This window comes from Amblyomma americanum, chromosome 3 (genome assembly GCF_052857255.1).
Source record: "Amblyomma americanum isolate KBUSLIRL-KWMA chromosome 3, ASM5285725v1, whole genome shotgun sequence".
Taxonomy (NCBI): Eukaryota; Metazoa; Arthropoda; class Arachnida; order Ixodida; family Ixodidae; genus Amblyomma; species Amblyomma americanum.
Window position 1 is genome coordinate 202,651,449 of NC_135499.1, and position 22,647 is coordinate 202,674,095.

The 22,647-nt window shown below is 45.1% G+C and overlaps 2 protein-coding genes and 1 non-coding gene across 9 annotated transcripts in view; 2 read left to right on the forward strand and 1 right to left on the reverse strand.

Annotated features, from left to right (window-relative positions):
* The first annotated feature begins 1,980 nt into the window (after positions 1 to 1,980).
* Gyg (glycogenin 1) lies at positions 1,981 to 18,129 on the forward strand. Of its 3 annotated transcripts, none has more exons than XM_077659703.1 (7): positions 1,981 to 2,070; positions 11,216 to 11,357; positions 12,155 to 12,329; positions 13,798 to 13,960; positions 14,781 to 14,907; positions 16,234 to 16,414; positions 17,265 to 17,621. In XM_077659703.1, the coding sequence occupies exons 1-7, from the start codon at positions 2,025 to 2,027 to the stop codon at positions 17,568 to 17,570; spliced, it is 1,140 nt and encodes a 379-aa protein (XP_077515829.1). In that variant the 5' UTR covers positions 1,981 to 2,024; the 3' UTR covers positions 17,571 to 17,621. The 3 variants fall into 3 exon arrangements, with proteins under 3 accessions (XP_077515829.1, XP_077515830.1, XP_077515828.1); XM_077659704.1 differs by lacking the exon at positions 1,981 to 2,070 and adding an exon at positions 8,148 to 8,287 and having other exon boundaries at positions 17,265 to 18,129; XM_077659702.1 differs by lacking the exon at positions 1,981 to 2,070 and adding an exon at positions 9,932 to 10,472 and having other exon boundaries at positions 17,265 to 18,129.
* A 3,014-nt stretch (positions 18,130 to 21,143) lies between these two features.
* TRNAN-GUU (transfer RNA asparagine (anticodon GUU)) lies at positions 21,144 to 21,217 on the reverse strand. Its single transcript has one exon. It is a non-coding gene; the product is annotated as a tRNA-Asn (tRNA).
* A 237-nt stretch (positions 21,218 to 21,454) lies between these two features.
* Positions 21,455 to 22,647, forward strand: part of LOC144125903 (mediator of RNA polymerase II transcription subunit 12-like protein) — an 84,262-nt gene continuing 83,069 nt past the window's right edge. For all 5 annotated transcript variants that reach the window (XM_077659705.1, XM_077659707.1, XM_077659706.1 and 2 more), the window contains exons 1-4: positions 21,455 to 21,573; positions 22,122 to 22,184; positions 22,371 to 22,409; positions 22,521 to 22,628. In XM_077659705.1, coding sequence (XP_077515831.1) covers positions 21,478 to 21,573; positions 22,122 to 22,184; positions 22,371 to 22,409; positions 22,521 to 22,628 — 306 coding nt within the window. In that variant the 5' untranslated portion in view covers positions 21,455 to 21,477. The remainder of the gene's footprint in view (positions 21,574 to 22,121; positions 22,185 to 22,370; positions 22,410 to 22,520; positions 22,629 to 22,647) is intronic.

A 22,647-nucleotide genomic window follows, 5' to 3' on the forward strand; every position in this document is an offset into this window, starting at 1 on the left:
AAGCTTAAAAAAAGCTTGCTTTGATTTATGGGGGTTTAACGTCCCAAAGCGACTCAGGCTATGAGGGACGCCGTAGTGAAAGGCTCCGGAAATCTCGACCACCTGGTGTTCTTTAACGTGCACTGACATCGCACAGTACACGAACAAAGTACAATTGTTTCCTCGGCCAGGGTGTCTGATATGTAAACACGAGGACATTGAGGCCGACATTCATCACTTACTGTGGGACTGACTGCCCAGCTCTCAAGCCTACAAGGATCCGGCACGTGATGGTAGCAGGTCTTTCACCAAGCAACCCTGATTCATACATTGCCTGGACGCAGGAACCGTACCATCGTTCTCTACTGGACTTCATCAAATCAGCTAACATTTTTCCATTCATTTAATCTCTACTACATCATTCGTCACACCTTCACCAATCATAGATGCCCTGGGGCAATAAATTTCGCTTTAAAAAAAGTACAATGCCTGACAGCTCATCAGTTGATGAAATGATAACATGACAAATTTTCTTTATTCCGTACGCTGTTTTAGACCAGCCTGTATTGTATACACCTTCAGCGGTGTCCAGCCCTGATGGGCCCAGACCTTCGCGGGCACGAATGGAATAACAGCCCAAGTTTCGTGCGCATGGGCCCCGTGTATTCTCCGCACTTGAACGATGTGGTGCAGGGCAAGAAGTTGATGGACAGGTGTGCTTTTTTTAGTAGACCATTCAGTTGGGCGAGTTGGTACAAGTTCATATTCAGTCAATCAGTTTTTATTTGCAGGAAAATCACATCATCCTGCGGGTGGCAGAGACTAAAGGCATGGTTGCCTGACGAGGTCTCTGCCCCCGTAACAAAAGGAGCAACCTACAGCAGTACAGCAGAGAGCTGGTACAAAAAAGAGAAGCTGCGTTACAGATCGTACACGCATACATACAACATATGGCTGTACTTAAGCACTATGGACAGTTTTTTTTTAAAATCACATTGAAGATTCTCTCAAATATCACAAAAACACGTAAAAAGAAGTCAACAATTGAAAACAAAATTTACATTTATCATTGTTATTTACCAATCTCATCGGAAAACAAAATTGCCCGCAGTTCACGTTTGAACCTTTTTCTGGGTAGGCAAAAATCTAAAATAGAAGCAGAGTTATTTAACATGTCTATTACTTGGTATTCCAGATCTTGTTTTCCATAATTTGTTCTGACTTTTTTATTTCTGCGTTTGGGGTTAGGAATATCATATTGAGCCAAAACAGGTGTGTAAACTCTGTGAAGTTTCTTTTTATATATTGGAAGTAACAGCTCACAAAAGATCAGAGGACCAAAAGAAAGACACAGGACGAACGCTGTGACATTGAGTGCATGTTGATTAGCCGCGCCAATCGTATTTTTCACTGCAAGCAAAGTACAGCATGTACAAAAAAGAAAACAATGAGACATGCGGTAGCCGTTCATATCCTAGCGGAAAAAAAAAATGCAATTGTTAGTAAATACCAACTAGACCAGCAAGAAGTTCTTAATATTCGTTAAGTGTCGCTCTCGTTAGGACACGACCGGAATGAAGAGAGATGTGAGAGGCTGAAGAATCCGCACAGAGTGGGGCCCTTGTTTAATTCCATCTCCACGAGTCGTCCCTAGTGTTCTAATGAGCAAATATGGCGCGCACCCACACTGGCGGATCGACCAGGAACCGACCTACATTAATTCTTTACTAACATGTCGTTATTTTGCCGTCAAGATGAGAAAGCGTTTCTTTTTTATGTGCCTAGGTTTATATTTTTTTCTTAATTTACTTCTCCGTTACTCTATATGTATTCGCGGGTTTTCTTTTTCTTTATTTCTACTTCTGCGGGCGTTCGACATCCGGCACGGTCGCTGCTTCTTCCCCTTTCCCTTCGCCGTCACCGGGCTCCAGCATGGGGTGCAGCGTCTTTAACCAGCGAAACACGTGTTGCCTGCTCCACCACCACGTGCTCCGACTCAGTAGAGTCAAAGAAGAAGGAGTGCTGGCAGCGGACACAGCGCAGAAATGTCGTTCCTGTGGCTCTACGGGCGAAAGCCTGCCTTCGGCAGACGTGAGTGCACGGGCAGGCCGTTACCCTGCAGCCATGCATTGGAGGGCCGGAACCGTGTCGTTTGGCGTAGACTGCGTGCATGGCAGCTGCGTTGCGCCTATGTGGACTATCTCGTTTTACGCCTATGGGGCGCTCTGATACCGCGATGCTGAGTTATCTGTTGTGTTAGGACTTATCTACTGGTAAAAAGAGAACCCGCTACAAGCACCTGGTGCCACTTACAAGCAGCCCTTGCGCAAGTCTACCCGTCGTTTCCCCACCTTTTATCGATGAATTTCTTTAAATTCCCCATTAAATTCAAAATCAGTTTCAAACTTAGCGGTGCATATCATGGTGGTATACATCACCATGTTCTCAGTGCTCAACTGTGGTGAAGCGTAGTGTCGAGGGCACCTAGGGGTTGTTGAAAGTAACGGTTACAAGCAGGAGAAGACAGAACAAACTGGTCAAGGCGCGGACGTCCACTAAAAAGCTTTTTTTTTTATTCAGCGATAATTAAACCGCACATCACTGCGCTATAAAATGCTCAGAATATACGTGCCAATAATCGTTGACAGCAACATCGCACTGTTCGCGCACGCTGGCCTTTCCCTCACATTTTGCGTCCTACACCAGATTTCGTACCGAAAAAGTCTGGAGAAAACCATTTTTGAGCGAAAAACCATTTTTGAACGCAATTTTTTCGTATATTGTAAGATTTCACTATAACAATCAATATATCCGCAGATCACCCGACGGCAGTCTTGCATTTTTTTTTGTTCTATTAACGTTTTTGGTATCGTCAAAAGCGTTTCTCATTGGTTTTGAAAATGAAAATTGGGTTTTGACGAAAGGAAATGGCGCAGTATCTGTCTCACATATCGGCGGACACCTGAACTGCGCCGTAAGAGAAGGGATGAAGGAGGGACTAAGAGAAGAAAGGAAGAAAGAGGTGCCGTAGTGGAGGGCTCCGCTGCTCATTGATTTTATATGGCAGTTTTAACTGTGCGATGCGATCGAAGGAAACTCTTTAAAAGAACAATTTTGCTACATATCAAAAGAATGGACCATTACCTTCAGTAGTTCCATCACAGTATCTTAGAACTTTCCAATTAAGTTCTACCAAGAGTGTTGGACATGTACATATCACGTTTTATAGTACACAGCGCCTCAAAATTCTTATGCACATCTAAGCAGGGAAATTCGAGCAGGGACGTGGGTTCCCGTTATATCAGGATGGGGTGGTCATCTGGCTGATCATTGTCACCGGTACTTGTGCACGCCAGCATGACACGTAATAACAGCATGGCCTAGCATGACGCTCTATAGGCCATGATTCTTGGAAGAAAAAAAAAGAAAAATCTTCCAGATTTAGTATTGCTGACTGGAGTTGGGAGGGGGGGGGGGGAGATTATTCAGAAACGAAAGGCGCGGGAACAGCCACGTTGGATATCTGAACCGCGGCGTGAAGTAAGGTCATGAAGGAGGGAGAGAAATAGAGTAGCCCTGGTAGAAAGCTCCTAATTAATTTCGGCAACCTGGTGCCCTTTAACGTGCGCTCCACTAGTATCGCACATCACCAGGGCGTCAGTTGGCGTCCATAAAAATGCGACCGCGACGCATAAGTTACTTATCGGTTGTGTACCGTTCACCGCATGTGACAATGTCGCACGACAAAAATCAAAATAACATGAGAGGTGCCAGTCGGGTGAATTTGGAAGGTATGTCTGAGGAGTGCTGAAGAACGGGTACAGAAAGCACGAAATTTAGTGCATTGCTTGGCAGAGAGTCAGTGGGTGTGCGCACGCCCTTGCGGTCGTGTTCTTTATCAGCATTCCTATCTCTTTCCGATAGTACATATCTGCTTTCGTACGCGAACGCTTTCGTAATTTCTTTTGTTCTAAGTCGCACTGTCAAGGAAGGAACAACCGACGCCGCGGGCTGGGCACTTTTTATTTTTCTTTCTTTTTTCTGCCCATTGTGTCATATGTCAAAGAAAGGTGCATACGAACTCTGCAAATAATTTCGTACGACAATGACACGTACGTGTTACGGGCGGGGCGAAACCTTGATAGACTTTGTGCAGTGCCTTTCAAATTTCCCCAGATAATGCAATAGGCGAGGTCAACAGACTTAACCTACTTTTGATAATTATGCTCGGTCCGTGCGTGTTGCTTGAAAGATATCGTCAGCCTATCCGACGTTCGTACTAAAGACAATTAGGCCATGAACAACCGATTCGTCGGCGAGTTTTGTCGCCAGAAATCCGGACAGCAAGACAGTTCATGATAGACCGTGCTCTCGCTGTGTGCATTTATTTTCAAATAACTTGCAAACTTGCTATGCTGGTCTGGATATGCATGTCGAATTACGTACTATCAGCAACGAATGAAACGCGAACAAGAAAACTCAGGTAGCAGCACAAGTACGCCATCATATTAGCTCATATAGAGAGCAAATACAAGCGATTGATTAACACTTCTGTAGAAGAGTCTTCGCACTTTCTGAACGACATTAACCTCCTCTAGTACAGAGCTTCCCCTGCCTAAGAAGTTGTTATTTTGCTGTTCGTGGCTCAGTGGTCTTGTTCGCGTTTCATTTCTTGCTGATAGTACGTCAGTTTTGCCAAAGTTCACAGGGAACTTCTAAGTCACTTAAACGCTGCGTCTCTAACTTCGATTGTAAGAGTCAACTTAACATAGAGCTTCAGATTAAGTTAGGTCGAAATCGTGGTACACGAAAAATTTCATTTTTCTTCCATCAAAATGTGGACATCGCGGGCGGGTGCTTGTTCAGCAGCGGAGTTCCACAGAATATTCCATGGCGATGCCAAATATAATAAAGAGAGACGGGCTAGTTGGCGACTATTAGTAGAATGCATCTTGAAACCGCGCAGAAAAGACAAGGGACGAGGAAGAAACCAACAGGACAGAGCGCGGAACTTCAACTGGTTTATTACAACAGTGCGTCACATTTATACAGTCATCGTAACCACATATTGTAACATGACAAACGATCATCACGTAATACTTGTGCGCAGGCGTGTACGGGACGTCATTCAATCTAGATATGAATACTCTTTATCGGACAGGTTAACCGAGGTTTTGCTGACACACGAGCCGGATTCCTTCTTGATACAGTAGGCCTCGTACACTTCTCTGCTTAGTATAGGCCCGAACTTATTCAGGATAGTGGTATCGCAGAACCGAGGCGTGTAACCAAGGCAATGGCGACAATGGTCAGCCACGATGACTGCATAAATTTGGCGCATTGGCGGAAGGAGGGCATGTGGCCGACCGTTGTCGCCGCTGCCGTGGTTACACGCCTCGGTTCCGCGATACCACAATCCCGAACAAGTTCAAGCCTAACTAAGCAGAGAAGTGTACGAGGCCTACTGTATCAAGAAGGAATCCGGCTCTTGTGTCCGCAAAACCTCGGTAAACCTATCTGATAAAGAGTATTCATATCTAGATTGCATGATGTCCCCTACACGCCTGCGCACAAGTGTTACGTGATGATCGTTTGTAATGTTACAATGTGATTACGATGATTGTATAAATTTGACGCACTGCTGTTATAAATCAGTTGAAGTTCCGCGCTCTGTCCTGTTGATTTCTTCCTCGTACCTTGTCTTTTTTGCGCGGTTTCAAGATGCGATGCCGAAGCCTCCTGCTCATCCTGGTATCTTTTAAAGATCTTTTAAAGAAACAGCAATCACGCTTCGCTCTTTTGATCTCGTCCAGCTGCAGTCGACTCCTGCAAACGCGCGCCTTTTCAACCTTGGTGCATCGGTGTAATTCGCAATATCCGGCGGGTAATATAGTACACCTGGATTATGTCACGCGCTGCGTCCGAAAGAATAGAAACATCTGCACGCTGCCAATAAAGCTGGCACTATTTCTTCTCGGTATTTTTGCCTTTCTTACGTATCTCTCTCTCCCTCTATGCTGCTCATTCTTATGCTTTCGCCAGATAAGAACTCATCAATTTAAACAGTTCGCGCATCGTTTGAGTGGGTCGTCATTCTTGTTCCGTCCTTTCGTCTTCTTTGTAACCACAAAATGGCGCTCAAAAACAAAGAGGCATGTTACCGCGAGGGCCCCAAGTCTCCGATTCATTAGGAGTGTCGACGCGCGGAACCGTCCAAAACACAGTGCGAACTGTTTTGTCAATCAAAATGGAAAACAATGGCATGCGCACCAATATAGGCTCTACGGCGGTCTTGAGGATACGACCAGAGATCCGTTGCCTCACTTCTCGCTTGCCTCGAACAGGTTGGATGGATGGATGGATGGATACGGCTGAACCCTTTACATCGGGCGGTGGCTCAAGCCACCTAGCCATGTCTTGTGAAATTTTACTCCTGTCTTGCTTTTAGCCACCAATCAGATAACCTTCGCTTGGTTACTTCTAACCTCTTAAAATCCACTTTCCCTTCACTATCCCTAAACCCCAATGCCTTGGGTAAGTCAGCCCCGCTGCCTTCCACTGTAGGGTGAAGCCTTTCAAATCTTTTCAAATCTGCATGCTCGCGCTGACGCGTGGCTCTTGTTCTTACTTACCGCAATCCTTGAAAGCCACCGATTCAGCAGCGGCTCCAGCGGCTGCTGCTGCGACGACCAGCAGCAAGAACACCATCTTCTCACGGAGCGCGCCCGTCCACATCATGTGCAGTATCGGTTTCTCCGTTGCTTCCGACTCCGCGCAGTCCGGGGCTCACGCTTGCTGTGCTGGGCGTTGGCGAGAAACGAGGGTGGCAACATCGTCCCCCCCCCCCCTCCCCCCCTCTGCCCATCCCCCTGCCCTCGCAAGGACACCTTTTCTTCGCCCCTGGACAGGCTCATGAGCGGCACTGGGCGGGCGTTGAACTCGGACGCCCCTCCCGCATTTCTTGAGACTCGCGCTCGGGAAGGCCGTTTCTGCATACCCTGGCTGACCCCTGCTCCCCTATTGTTGTTCGAGAGACGTGCGCAGGGAAGGAGAATGGCTGCGTGGGGAGTTTTGAAGGAACCGGGGAGGAGGATGGTCACGCTCGAGAAGGTACCCAGGCGGGCCTGTCCAGTGAGTCTTTCAGGTGGGCCTGCCGTTGAATTCCAGGAAGGACGCGTGGAGGTTACACACGTGAGCGGACACACGTACGCATAACGGGCGATATCGAGGGTCCGTGCTAGGCATGGTTTGAGCGATTCGCGTTTACTGTCTTTTACCCGCTGGAACATCGAAGATTACTCGGGACTTCGCGGCTAGTCGAGGTATATATCAGTAGCCTTGAGTCCTTCTGAAAAATCAAGGAAATAAGCTTACAAAATAATAGAATCCATTGTTTTAGCCACCGCGAAATGTCGGGTAAACAATAGACCAGGATCTGTCCGGTTTCTTTGCTGTACTTTAGTATACTGAAGAAGCTGAAGCTCCGTGGCAGCAATTCAAGGTAGAGATCTAAAAAAAAAATTGACGCAGGTGCGTTTTATAATTAGATAGTGGCTTCTTAACTGTTGGCTGTCATGACTGACCAGCGCTCGATAGATAGCCTATCACGCTACTTATATGACAGGAATTCTGTGAATGAGGCGTCGTCCATTTCAGGGAGCGAAAAACTTGAGAAAATGATGCAAACGAACGACAAAAATCGACTGACTCTAGCTTTGCTCCGTTTTCTTCAATTTAGTAAAGAGGAAACGATTTAATTTGCTTTGTTCGAAAAAGCAGCGAGATGACATTCTAACGTTCTAACATTGGAAAAGGAACACTATTGGACACTTTGTCGCGAAATTTCCACCGTCAAGAAAAACTCCTGCAACCCTTCCCCGCCTCCGTTTGCCTAAACCTGAGTGTTAAACACAGGCTCAAAAAGCAAGCCTCGACGCGCAAATTTAGAAACTGCACAGACCGTCATCATTCCGCCTTCAAGTGCAAGTTCAATCCACGCGCCTCCATTTCGAAACACAGGCCAATGTGGCGACCCCAAGTATTGGTTTCCTGAGGTACAGTTGTCAGTGCTCTATCCCTATTGTAGGGTTAGTTTCGGAACAAGCGGAGCGCTTTGTCGGCCGGCGACCGCGCGCACGCCCCTCCTCAGCGCTCCCGGCAGCGCATGCGCTGAACTTCATTGACTCGATTCATCTCTTGACCCATCCCGCGCGGCCGTTCCCTCACTGAAGGCAGTGTGCAGCAGCCCAGCTCTGACGACGACCGCCGCATTTATCGGCGCGGAACGAAGTAGCAGCGATGGAACGCGGTAAGTTTGGCGGGGCGTGTCAATTGGGGGCCTCTCCTCTTTTATTTTCGACGTTGAGCACTGCACCTCCGTTCGCCTTCCTTGCGCCTATTCGCAACTGTTGCGAAAGCTGTCGCGTGCACTTAGCACCGAAATAGTCTTTTCGGCGAGTGTAACACGATAGCGCCGTTTACGGGCTCGAATTTTTGGAATGCGTTTGATGTGTTCGGTCGCGTTAGTTGAAGCCTCGAAAGTTTCCTCCTTGTTGTGTTGTTACTGTGGGACCAGTTTCAAAAAAGTTCGTTAAATGGAAGGTGGGACGAATATCGCACCAGGCTTGCGCGCAGTCTCTTTAGATTTGGTTTTGCTTTCACTTGAAGACCCACTTTAGCAGCAGAGTTCGTTAACCGGACGTTTCTCGAAGCTCACAACACATGCTAGTGGAAAGCAGACATACTTAAGTGCAGCGCGTTTTTAAGCTGTGTGCTACCCTTCTTTACCGTTATAACTTTCATCTTGAATCACTGCGAGAGCCGTTATGGAGCTTCACACCATCGAAATTGTTTCCGTACTACTTGTTTATTTTTCTAGCGAGGTAAGAAAACCCCATGGCGCACCTTCGTGCCACGCTCGCAAAGGTAAAGGGCTTTTGGACCGAAGCCAAGCACTGCCAGTATTTCTGGTCGAAAGTATTTTCGTTTCGTGCGTCGTTCAGAACACATATAGTTATCGCTTGCATAACTGTGCAGAGTCGTTTTCAGTTACGCGTTCGCGTTATGTCACGCGCGCACTGATAGCTGCTGGGGCAGCCCTGTGCAACTGCTGTAACTATTTTATATTTAAGTATTTTTCGTAAGAGCCATGCACATATATCCGTGGTCGCATGCCTAACATACTTAACATACTTTTCTGCACTTTTCGTTTATTTGCAAGTTTGATAATTGGGCAGCCTTGGTTCATTAATTGCCGTTGTTAATAAATAGAAAAGGAGCAGTCTAGCTATTCTCCTAACACGTTAGAGTAGAACGCCTTCAGACTTTCCGTTTGGTACGTCGTACGTGTGGCATTGAAATCGAATCCGAAACGGCCGGCTGCCCGCGTATTCGCATTCCTTGCGTTGAACTCGAGGCGCCAGGCCCTTGAACGCATCCGGGCGAACAAAGAGACCCAAGATATGTCGCAGAGTCTGCCTCTACCCGGTGTGATACCTATCTCCCTCTGCCACGCCGGCTATATTTACACCACGACAGACGATTCACTCCCCGAATTCTTTGGCCGTCGCGACTGCGGTGAACTATACGTAGCCGTAGTAATCTACACAGTGGGGAAGCTGCCCCTGGTTTTCGCTTATTTAGCTCTAACGTTACCTTTTCGGAATTGTTTAGTTAGTATCACATAACGAGACTTCTCAATCACAATCTAAAGCGCTTCATATGCGCCCGCCGCGGCTGAGTTTTGGTTTCGTTTCTTTCAGGATGCCAAATCATTTTTTTGGACATTATTCATAAGTTTTATGCTCAAAGGAAGCAAAAAATACCAGTTAATAATAAAAGTTTAACATCAAAAAGTTGTTACGTAAGGAAACATATTTGTTTAAGCAAAGTTTGGTTTAATGACGCATGGCGGGAGGCAAGCTGCCTTCACATTCTCCACCAGTTGCAGACGGGAGAGTGGGTGGGCGAGTCTACAATGGCAGATGCTCGGTGGCAGGGCATCTGCGTGCAAAACTGTTGAAATTTGAATCTCGGGGAAATGTTCGCAGTCGTGTAGCGCGTTCTACTGACATCCTATGGCCACCGCGCTCGCATTTACCACGTAACTGGTGTGAACTGAGCGGCAGTCCGGCATAAATTCGACCTTGCCGCGTAGAGGCAACGACCTTGACGGCCTGTCATATCCTGTGCGGCCGCTTCACGGCATTGTCTTCGCTGAGAATAGGAGCCTCGCACTGCCGTGACACGCCTACCCGGCGATCAACGGTCTCGAGTACCCAAGCTGGGAAGCGTCTTGGTTACCGGACGGGCGCACGGCGCCGATAACGAGCCTGAGCGTAGCGTGCGGGTGCAGACACGCCTTGCTCACTCGTGTACCGTCGATGCCATGAACACGCTAAACATTTCTACCGGCCTGGCAGCCGCTGCCGACTGTTCGCCCATGCGGTTCGACTCTGCCGTCTATGGGAAGGAGAGCGGCGACGCTGGCAAGGGTGAGGCTATCTGAGCACCCGCAGGCACGAGCATGCGGCATATCCGTCGTTTGAATTGCTTGCGCGAGCCGTTGCCTAGAAGTGACAAAATGCATGCCTGGTTGGTTCCTTTAGCTGCGACGCGTGCTTCACGCGGGAACGTTCCTTTTTTGTTGTTTTTGTCAAGCTAATAAAACAGCGACTGAATGCTTTTTAAGCATTTTCTGTTGCTCTGAGCGGTGTTGCATATGGTTATTATAGTGAAATGTCGATCGGTGTGCGCCCTGAACTCAGTGGCAAGGTTCGCTCGATTTTAAAGCCCTAGCTGTTTGCGGTAGTGATTATTACGCCGTAAGCTGAATTTATTTATTTTTTGTCGGCCCAAAATGGGTCTCGTCTTATTCAAGTGGTGAATAAATTTGAGCACAGATCCATAACTTTGATTGCTACTCTTTATGCCCGCTATAATTTCAATCTGCACTGATATTGCTGAAGCTTCCCAATCACCTGTGGTAGTGCGACAAGTGCTGCATAATCTCTTATTAATGCCATTAGCGACTGCAATTTATGCATAAATTTGCATTGCCTAATAAAAGTGAACTGAAGATTTTTTTAGTAATGTGTCTTTGCACAACTGTTGTCTCTCGAGGCGGCTACTGCAGCACTTGAATACATGAAAAATTGTCAAGTGACAGGAGCAAGTTAGCCATATCTGAAGTATAAATTGTTTTAATTCATCTGGTCTCTATGGATGTTGCGTGCAGTGACCGATGAAGCCTTTGTCACTCTGGCAACGGATGACACCTACTCGCTGGGTGCCCTTGTGCTGGCTTACTCCCTCAAGAGGGTGCACACCTCTCGGCAGCTGGCCATCCTCATTACCAACACAGTCACGCCACAGATGAGGTGAGGGCTGCACTAACGCTGTGCGCAGGGGACAGTGGTGTGGATGGACTTGGTGCTCATGAAAGTGAAGAGTAACAGTATGCATGTGTTGATTTGATAATGTTTACAGGTGTAAAGGTTCTTGAAAGGACTATAAACTCAAGTCTAGGGCATTCCTTTCTCTAGTGCTGTAGATTCTCTAGTGCTGTAGATTTCTCAAGTGCTGCAGGCTGTAGATTTTCCGGGCTTGATCAGTGCAGAAAAGTTTTATCTGAAAACCACTGTAGCCGAATTTGTGATAAGGGTTATTATCACATTCATGCAGTGCAGTTTGGCTGGCCACACATTGACCACATTGATTGCTTTAACAGGATAAATTGTATGCAAATAATGCTGAGGTCAAAAATGCGATATGTCATAGCTGGGGATGGTTTCTTCTTAGTGATGCATACATAACGGAACACAAAGGGAAAAAGCATGAAGGTGACGAGAAAGGAAACCCTAGCAGTGTTAGTCTATACATAAATCTGGTAATTCAGCTGAGTGTCGCGGCTAAAACGGCTAAATGAAATTGGTATTGTTATGAGGAAGCCAAATATTTTGCAGCATTAAACACATTGAGTGCTTAGGAGTTAAGTTCATTACCCTTGTAATTGGTGTTTGAAAATGGCTGTCTGTTTCATGGAGTACTAAGTGATATTACTTGGCATATTAATGTCACAGGGTGGAGCCACTTCTGGGCCCTGCAGTATGGTTCACTGTGGTTAATGGCTTTGTCTTCCCTGCTGTACTGTGGTAATGTGTTCGTATCTGTGCAGGTCGCTGCTGTCGCAGGCATTCGACCTTGTGGAGGAGGTGAACCTGATGGACAGCCGAGACCCAGCCAACCTTGCCTTGCTCAATCGGCCCGAATTGGGCGTTACATTCACAAAGTTGCACTGTTGGCGGCTGGTGCAGTTCAAGAAGTGTGTCTTCATGGATGCAGACACGTTGGTGAGCTGAATCTGTTCATCTAGCTGTGAGAATACAGAAAACTTTCTTTCAGGCTGGTCTGAGCAATGAGTTGGCAGTCTACCTTTTCTACACTGCCGTTTCACGCATGCGCACCTCTCCTACTCTGCCTTTTCCCATGGAGCTCGACTGGTTAAAGTTGTATCAATAGTTTCTAGCGTGCATGCATGGTTCATGCTGGTGACACGTGCAAGCGACAGATGATGGTGGTTGTCATATGTGCACTTGCCACTTCACATGCGCAGTTGGTGCCTCACGAAAGTGGACCACGCATGCGTCACCTGCATGTGTTTTTTCAACTAGCTTCCTTGGTAGCGGACAAATTTTTATGCACTCCCCAGAGGGCGCCACATCTTGTGAAAAAAGGTGGATTGAATGTGGTGAAAAATTCAAGCATTGCTTGTGTGCTGCTCCTTTTGTAACGTAATTGCATGGTACTGGAAATATTGAGGAAGCTTGCGAATGATACCAAATTTTACAGGAAACTAACTTCAATTTGGAGTGCTCTCTTGGATTTATTTAGGATGTTTATACAAATTTGAATATTCACCATTACTGATGCAGCACCTTTACAGCATTTTATTGCTGCAAGTGCAAACTGCTGAAGACATTATGTGAAAACTATGAATAGCGAGTATGAATTGTGAAACTATGAATGTGAATTCATAGACCATAGGTGTCTATAAATAGTGATATTTTTCAAGCATACACAAAATATTCAGGAGAATTGGGATGATTATAACTGGGTGCTTGCATGCACATGCATGTGCGTGAGCAAGTGTGCCATTTCTAGCTCTTGTGGTCAGAATTGCACCTTACCTTACCTAATGTAAAAGTATTATTTACCCATAGCTTTCTCATTTGCCTTGCTAAAGTCCATTATGTTCCCCGACTTTGCCAAGAAGCTAAATTAGTACGTTAGTGCAGTAGCATAATTGTTACATATGTCTAATTACTGCTATGCAACCTCACCTGCTGTGATGCCTCAGTGGCTACAGTATTCCACTACTGAGCATGAGTCCTTGGGCTCGAACCCAGCATAGGTGACCACGTTTCGATGGAGGTAAAGGGCAAAAATGCTCGTGCAATGATATTTCGATGCATGTTGAACCATAGGTGGTTGACATTAGTCCAGATCTCTCCGCCAAAGCCTGCCTCATCTTCCGCTGGGCAACTGGACCCCAGTAAAAACTATTATGGCGTTATAATTGTCACGGCTATACCAGTTCCAAAATCATGCTTCATTAATTCAACTTCCCTGTCGCCTGTTGATTGGTGCTCGGCCCAATTATTTGAAACAAATAGTACCACTGTGCATGCATGCATATGCAATATAGCAGATTATTGGTTGTTTATGATACTCCCTTTTCTTTGTTTTGTGCAGAGCCAATTCATGGTTGGCTGGCAAGCCCTTCTATCCGTAATTGTCTGTTCTGCTTGATCTCTTTAGGTACTCCAAAACTGCGACGAGCTGTTTTCCAGGGAAGAGCTCTCTGCTGTCCCAGATGTCGGTTGGCCTGACTGCTTCAATTCGGGAGTGTTTGTCTTTGTCCCCTCAGAGTCCACCTACAACGCACTCGTCAAGTTTGCTGGGGAGCATGGCAGCTTTGATGGCAAGTTGCTTTTTGTGTTGTGAAAAAAATCACTGTTGCTTCCAGTGGGTCTTATACACCATGTGGACAAGTACCTGGAAACACATTCTGTGGAAAGCATGTGCGTAAAACCTCATTCAGGGAACACGAAGGGCAACTCTCTATAATTAATGTTCTGTAGCAGTTCATTCCCTGGCTCTTTCTGACTATGTCGGCATTTGACCGGCATCTAAAATGAACCAGTTTATCGGTGAGAAAATTGGATCTAGAACTAAAAATCATCCGGCCAGTAATTTAAACTTTTCACATTGTGTGAAAAAGGTTGGTTGCCCCCAGTTTGAAGTGAATGGCAGTGTAGTGTAGCCTTTGAGATGTGCGCCGGTGTCTGAGCAGTCATGGTTTGGCTTGCACAGATGTGCCGATTGCTATAGCTACTGCCATACCATTGTTACATAATTCTGCTCCGTCGCGGCGTGGTGGCTGCACAGTTTAGTCTGGCCCCAGTGAACTTTAGTTTCTAAGAATAGAGAAAACATTGGAGAGGCCAAATACTAAAAATTTATTTATGAAACATGTAATGCTGCTTAAGTGATTGGAAGTGTTAGTGCTGGCAGCGTATAAATGAGCGGCTAGTGGAAAGGTCACTACTGTTTTTGTCATTGTGATAGCGGAAATTTTATACTTCATGACAGCATAGCCTCACTGTGGTAAGTGTGGCCATGTTTTACAAATTTTAGGACCAAGTTTGTGTTGAGATCTTTGGGTGGCAGTGTCATGTGCAGAAAAATTTGGCAATGTAAAGATGCAGTGCTGAGATGCCATCATGTGCCTTGCATTTCAGGTGGTGATCAGGGCCTTTTGAATCTGTACTTCTATGACTGGGCAACAAAAGACATCAACCGCCATCTTTCATTTATTTATAACATGAACTCAAATGTGTCCTACACCTACCTGCCTGCATACAAACAGTGAGTGTGTCCTGCTGACTGTACTTCTACTAGCGGTGCCAGTATCCATTACTTTACCCATTTAGAATACAGTTTAAATATTAGGAAGTTAAAATTTTAGCTGATCTGCATGTGCAGGAGTCTTTCTGGCATTGTTGGTTTAGGAAGTACATCCTCCCCGAGCTGGTCCTAGACAAGTCAAGTTCAACTAAAAATGTGCTGTCCCAGGAGTGTGCAAAAAGCTTATACGTGAATGTGCTGCATTACGATTTCTAGTTCTTTTGTTCGAAACTATTTCTAGTTCTTTTGTTTTAAAATCTTGCTTTTCAGAGTAAAATCAGACTTCAAAACCTTCTTAATCGTATCGCTTAATTCCTAACCTTGCCTTTACTTTCCATGCCGTATTTTATATGCAGTATCCATAGGTTTCGTATCAGGCAGTATTGTCTTGTGTGCAAATCATTTCAATACAATTTGTGGTTTTAGGCTTTGTCTTTACATGGGTTTACAGAAGACATATTGCTTACTGTAGAAGTTCCCAATATAATTTGTAAAGTTATTAAAACAAAGTGTTGAAATCGCAGCATCTTGGCAGTTACAAGATGCTAGCCAGGGCTTTCGCATGCATAACAATGACTTACAAACTCTGCAACTTGCGTATTGGGTTCTGTAGCGGTGCAATTTCCAGCTTCCAAATTTTTCGTGCCTACATCTGAAAACTGTTGGCACCTTCTATTGAAAAAACTTGAGATATGCCATTGCAATGAAAGGAAAGCAATTTGTTTCGTTTCCACCAGTGGAGAAGGGCTTGTTGCTGCATCAGGGATTCAGACTATCATCCCCCAAAGTGAAAAAAATGGTACTGTGTGGTATGTACTGTCATGAGCAGGCAGCATGTGCAAGATCTGTCCTCATTCCTGGTGCTAGCCAGTCCTCATTCCAACAGTCTTAAATTCTCACCTTTGCAAGCAGCAGTTATACTTTGCTTTACGTGCACATTACTGTATCGTAGGCAACCATCCAGCTTTAGCTGTCGTCCAGAATACAGATTCCAGGGAAGTGCTGAATGCCCTTTGTCCAACTAGAAAGTGTGAAACACAGGATGTGACGAGTTTGTTGTTCTTGCATGTTTTGCTTTCATTCTTCTCTTGATGTTAGGTCTCGCTGATTTTGCATTTTTATGCTTACCATATATCTTCTCACTGGACCACCACGCCCTACTCCCCTTATGTGAAGACCTGCTGTTGCATATAACAATGGCTAAAGGGAAAATGTCAAATGTACTTACTCGTGTGAAATTTTTTTGTGGCTTCAGACTAATTTCTTTGTTGTGGGTTGTCTGTGCAGGTTTGGCAAGGATGTCAAGGTGGTCCACTTTCTGGGCCCTGTGAAGCCCTGGCACCACACGTTCAACCTGCTGACAGGCCACGTCCAGCCACAGGTTGACAGCCAGCACATGTTTGACCACTTGCAGTTCTGGTGGGAGCTCTTCATGACCCATGTGCAACCCAAGCTGTTCCCAGAATGTGTGAGTCCTTGCGTTCACACATACAGGGTGTTGTGATTATGTATGTCACTCATAGAGAGTAGTGCATAGCACCCAGGTTCTGCAGCATGATTAGATTCTGTGTAACGAACCACTTGTAGACTGACACTTCTATTGGTGGATCGTAGCCTTAGTATACTAGTATTCGTACGGAATGGTGCTTGCAGATTCCATTGTGTAATGCTCTTGTACAGTTTTGAATGTGCATTTTATGCTTCTCAGGTTTCTTAAGATGTTCAGATCTTGGGCAAGCATAATTTAACCAGTGCATTTTCATCTATATATATCATTTGCCAACATGAAAAAGAAAGCAGATACCATATTTTTACTGAATGAATGCACTTGCACAGTAAATGCATACCCTTCATAAATTATTAAAATGTGGTAAAAAAATTAATTGGATTCAGTACATTTATGATCGCAGCGGTGGCCTTGTCGTTTTTTTCAAATTTACAAATGAACAGAAATCACCACCATGCAGGTTAAATTAAAATTGTTTATTTGTAGATTTGTCTTTTCTTAACCTATGACAGGAAAGTGTTTTTAACTGCAGTGCTGCAAGTTTCTCTCTGTATTAACGATGCCGCGGCTAAATTATTTATTGTGAAAATTGGAAGGAACCAAGGAAGGAACCAAGTTTGTAGTTGAGAAAATATTATTGTGGGACTGAAAAGGCCGGTAATAGATAACAAAGCTTTCTTTATACATGCTGAGGAAAAAAAAAGCAAGAATTGATAGTTATTTCGTAAAATATAGGCGAGGTCGGTGCTATAATGCAGTTTCTTTAAGCCTCGTAAATAGTGGAACAATGTTCCTGTTTACATTGTTTCAGGCTGGCCTTGCCGGTGAGATGTCGAAGCTGACAATCAAGACAGCAGAGGAGCTGCGGCGCAGCGGGACTGACCAGTCAGTTTATGGGGGCTCAGAGGCACGGCAGTACGCTTGGGAGCGGGGCCAAATCGACTACATGGGCGAGGATGCGTTTGCGAACATCCAGAAGAAGCTAGACTCTGCCATGACTCCACCTGCTGAGCCCACCATCGCTGAGGGCACACCCCAGGTGGCAAAAGGAGCCGAGAAACCGGCAGCAGCTGCCAAAGCACCATCTTCGAAGTCCAAGAAGCAGAGCAAGAAATGAAATCGTGGTGCTCGGAGAGCTTGCTGAAAATTAAATCTAAAAATCTACATACTTAGGGGGCATGTGGAGCCAGTATTTTTTTGCCACTGTGCAATATTGCTATGTGCACTGTTCTGCCCATTGACAGCTTTCATACATCATGTTTTTTTTTCTTTCTTTTTTTCTTTCTAGTGTAGAACCTTTGTACGTGAATTGGTCTACTCTTCTTTCCAATTTTTTTTTGTTTGTGCCAAACTACTAGTAACTAATGCTCTCATGTTTGAGCTCCACATAAGTGCTTTTTGCTTGTTTTATATATTTAAATGTTTTTCTTTAGTTTACCACCTGGATCTGTTACCATAGTGGTCGTTGCTGTGTACAGGTGATTTTTGCTACTCATACATGTATAGTTTTTACAAATTTGAGATTTTCTTTTTTCTCGTGGAGCTGGTCTTTTGAGCTCGCATCGTCAGCTGTGCACTTTTTGAAGCTGGTACATTTATGGCCGACTTTACTGTTGCTTCCTTTTAGGATGTTGAAATGTGGCAAATGGAAATATATATTATACACTGATGTTGTATGCATGTTGTCTTTCTTTGTAGGCTCTTGTGACACTTAAAATATTGACTTTAATAGTGCAGTATACGCTATCAAAATTAACTGGTATATTTTGGGTACTTGGAGCATTATTGAAGTATTTTGAAAGTTATGGGTGCATATCTTTATAAAATGGGCACTGACAAGTTGACATGCATTTAAAATGTGTGGTATATGCCAAAATGCAAGAGCTTTCCTTTTCTAAACCTCTGGGGGAAATGTGTGCTCATATTCAGTTTAGAGGATTTTGCATGTCACCTTTGTGCCCCTTGCTTGTGGTTTCAAGCAGCTTTTTCAATAGTGCCAGTGGCCACTTCCAAGCCACAATGACTCAATGCCAGGCATTAGCAATGACTTCAGTGAGTTTTTGAGGGAAAGAGAGAGAGAGAGAATGAAAAGGAAACGCAGGGAGGTTAACCAGATGTGAGTCTCCGGTTTGCTACCCTACACTGGGGATGGGAGATAGGGGTTAGAAAGATGACAGAGAGGAAAATGCAAAAGAAAAGGGAACGTGCACACATGGAGACACACACAGACAAGGCGTTCCAGTTAAAATATTTCACACAGGCCGGTAGATTGTAAGAAGTGCAAAAGCGCTTGCACGGCCTTCTTCTGCGACGGTAGGTCCTTTCGATGTTGTTTGAGGGAAAAGTTGACTGTGGGCTTTATACCGCAAGTAGTAGCATGACTGGCTGTGTATCCACTTCTGCTACAAATTGCAGTGGCCATATCTTGATGGAGGTGATGTGCAAAACCAACTGTGCATTGAATTTTTGACCATCACATTGGATGCAGATGATCCGGAGCCCTCTGCTATGGTGCACCTAGTAACCATTTCCCCAGTTTGGCTCGTATAAGTTATTGCATTGCTTATGCTGCTGACTCTTTTTTGAAGAATGTCACTTGTATGTCAAGATGTAGTTTCCTGTTTTAAATTTGTGGTTGGGGGACGTTCACTTTGGTTCAGAAGCAGGGCAAAGATCAATTCTGTCATATCCACTTTGCAGTGAATGGCTACTTCTGCACATGCCTAGTGAACAGTTCCAAAACCTGTGCTGCAGCTTTTGACTTGTGGCAGCTGGTGAGGTGAGCATATTGGTATTGGCATTGCACAGCACCTCCTTTCAAATATTTAAAGCACTACTGGAAATGGTGTAGAAAAGGTGCAAAAGAGGGAGGAGGCATATGAAGCAGCTCTGTAGTGTCCAATTCTGGGCAGGAGGAAAATGCTGGAAATATGCAAATGCATTTCGAGCATGCGGAAGCTGAGTTTTCGTTTGTATACAGATAACTTCCACAATGTCGGAGGCCGGGGTAGCCTGAAAGTATTCATGCTACAGGCAGAGCTTACTTTAAATGCATCTGTTGGATGTAAACAAGTAGTAAATCTTGGGAGATAGTCAGCCCAAGTAATGACAGATGCTGAGTGTCTTCCCGATATATCGTGAAGCAAAGCATGCTGAAAGGTGTGGATGCAATCTGAACTGCAGTCTAACGAGAGTATGAACAATATCGCATCTAAAGGCAATGCAAGCTCGATAGACCTAGCTATTATAGTGTGTTTGTGTGGGTATTAATGTCCCACAAAAAAATGGTTGGGCTCATGCATAGTCCTCTTCACTGAAATTATTGTTATCTGTAATTCTTTTGCTGACATAGTATGACATTTTTTTTTTTCATTATTTCTCGCACTCTGGGAGACTGGTCCATCAGGGTGGGATAACACCTGGCAAACTTTCCCGCACTGTAAGCATAGAGAGAATTAATGCACAAAAAAGGCACTTAGGTGGATTGTGTATTCCCGACAGCAAACATCTTGCTTAAAGAATGTTCTTGTATGTAGAACACATACACATGTACAGAGGCAGGACATATGTCTAGAACTGATGCGGATCAGAATGATAGCTGTGGAAGGCTACTGGATGCAAAAAAAAAATAAAAATTCAGTGTCACCTAGTTATTATAGTGTGTTCGTGTGGGCACTATGCCTCACAAGAAAATGGTTGGGCTCATGCATAGTCCTCTTCATTGAAATTATTGATATCACCTCTAGCTTTTTTGCTGACATGGTATCTTCTGAAAACTATACATGTTTGTTTATGAAAAAAATATCGGGAATGATGCTGTGAACTGCAAGCAAACACTGGCCTTGAAGAAGTGTATGCAATTGAACCTTGTTATATAATGAAATGGTTTAGTACGAAATAATGGATATAATGAAGGAATGACGATTCCCCTTGGAAGCTTGGTAAACACACAGTAACGAAGCTACGGCTACAATGAATTAATCGCGTGGTTCCTTCAACTTTGTTATAACTCGGTTCAGCAGTACATATAAATAGGAGTCTTTTGGGTGGCAGGTTGCAAAATGAGCATGCCATATGTCCCGTGTGGAGGTCACAATTACTTCTACTCCAGCCTTTTGCACTGCCAGCATCAGGTGTAGCTATGCCCATGCATATTCCACTGCACACGCATGCCCCGCAAGGGTGCGTTGATCTGAGTGCTAATGCTACAAAAATTTTTAATCAGTTATCAGAAAAATAATATATGACAACATTTATTTTCATTATTTCTCGCCCTCTGGAACACTGTGGTCCATCAGGGTCAGATAACATTTGTCAAACTTTAGAATAGGGGCAATGCACCAAAAAGGCGCTTATATTAGGTGGATTGTGGGAGGTGGGAGTGAAAGAAGAAAGAGAGAAAGAGGTGGCGTTGTGGAGTAATTTCGACCACCTGGGGATCAAACTTAACCTGCACTGACATCGCACAGCACAAGGGCACATTTTGCGCCTCGCCTCCATCGAAACGCGGCTTTTGTGGCCGGGTTCGAGCACAAATACTGCGGCTAAGGAGCCGTGACCCGGGACTTTCACATGCACCGTCGTTGCATGAGTCGTCAATTGTACCAAATCCGGCCTAGTCAAGATACGCACCATTACATACGCTGCACATGCACACACCATTCATCTGCGACAAGAAAAAAAAAAAAGCCGCCTCTGGGAGGGCTCGAACCTCCAACCTTTCGGTTAACAGCCGAACGCGCTAGCCGATTGCGCCACAAAGGCAGACATTGGTGGCTGTCTTACATAAATATTAAGTACTAAGTTCTGATATATTTAAAAAAAAAGGGGAAAGGTAAATTTTTCAGTTTGGTATTTCTGCCTTGGTAAATTAACATTGCGCCACTGTGTAAAAAAACTTGTACAAGAAATACACGTAAGAGATACGCACAGAGGGGACTTCACAATGGGTTTTGACGGCAACAGACACCTGTCGGCGCATTTTCGAAACTAAGGGCGGCGAATGGGCGAACCGCACAATAATAATGGCCGCGACTTCGTGGCTGTTTGAGAAAAGACACTTGAAAAAACCGCGATTAGGACCTCCAGACGTTTACCCACAGGATCCAAAACAGAAAGAGGCGAGACATCGTTTATTACCACATCTCTCGTACTGTAGAAAATGAACGATGCTTTGTCTCTCGTGTCTACAGTTCTCAACTCCGGTCACTTGCTGCTCGTTCCTCTTGCTCATCAGCGGTGTACCGAAGCTCTACGCACCAAGAGGGGCATGAATAGTTGTGGGAAGTAGCGAGCAAGACAGCAGATAAAATATAGCTTTATTTGACGTTCTGCTCGCATGTGATGCTACTAAATGTTGTGTCTCAGCGTACCGTCGTCAGCACGCTTAACACGAACGCTTGACTGCGCGTCCTGCGCCGATATTACAGCCTCTCGGCGCTGGGCGTTGAGTCCGATACCATGCTTCATGGTGTGTTTGTGGCGGCTGGAGACAGCTCGTGCCTTGCCTCCACCCTAATATTGTCTCAGGCCCAGCGGCAGACGTCCAGAGCGTTCGTGTTAAGCGTGCTGACGGTGGTACTTCATCTTTAGAGCTGTGTATGATGCAGAACATCGCAAGTCTTTGAGCACACCGCAGTCACCTCACTCCTGTCGTTTGTTTTTACAGGATGAGTTAACCGCTATCAACGTTAAGCAGGGGTTCATCACAAATCCTCAGATCAGCGACGAGGTAAGGAGTGCTATGAATCACTTCTAATATTTCTTAAAACGCGTGGAAGCATCCACCGGGTGTCAAGTAGCAGTTTTCAGTTCTTTGACGTAACCGTTCCTCTAGTAACTGAAAGGCAAACTGTTTCTTCCCGTTCCATAAGTGGGGAACCAGATTTGTAACCACAGATTCAACGAATCTTTTCAGTATGGTTCTGCCAGAAATGCCAACATTACGTCCGCGAAGGTAAGTCGCTCGTTTCTGAAAGTATCGACTGATGTCGGAGCGTCTGCCTTACATAATTTCGTTTTGTTCTGTCGGGTGGCTGAACTTTTCTCGTTTTGCATTGTGTTTCAGTTCGGAGCCTTCTTCAGTGCCATCCTCTCAAAGAAGCAGGAGCTTAACACTATTCAAGATTCGGGCCGGAAGAGACAGCAGATCAACACCAAAGAGCACTTTTGGCCGGTGTGTTGTGACGCAGCTC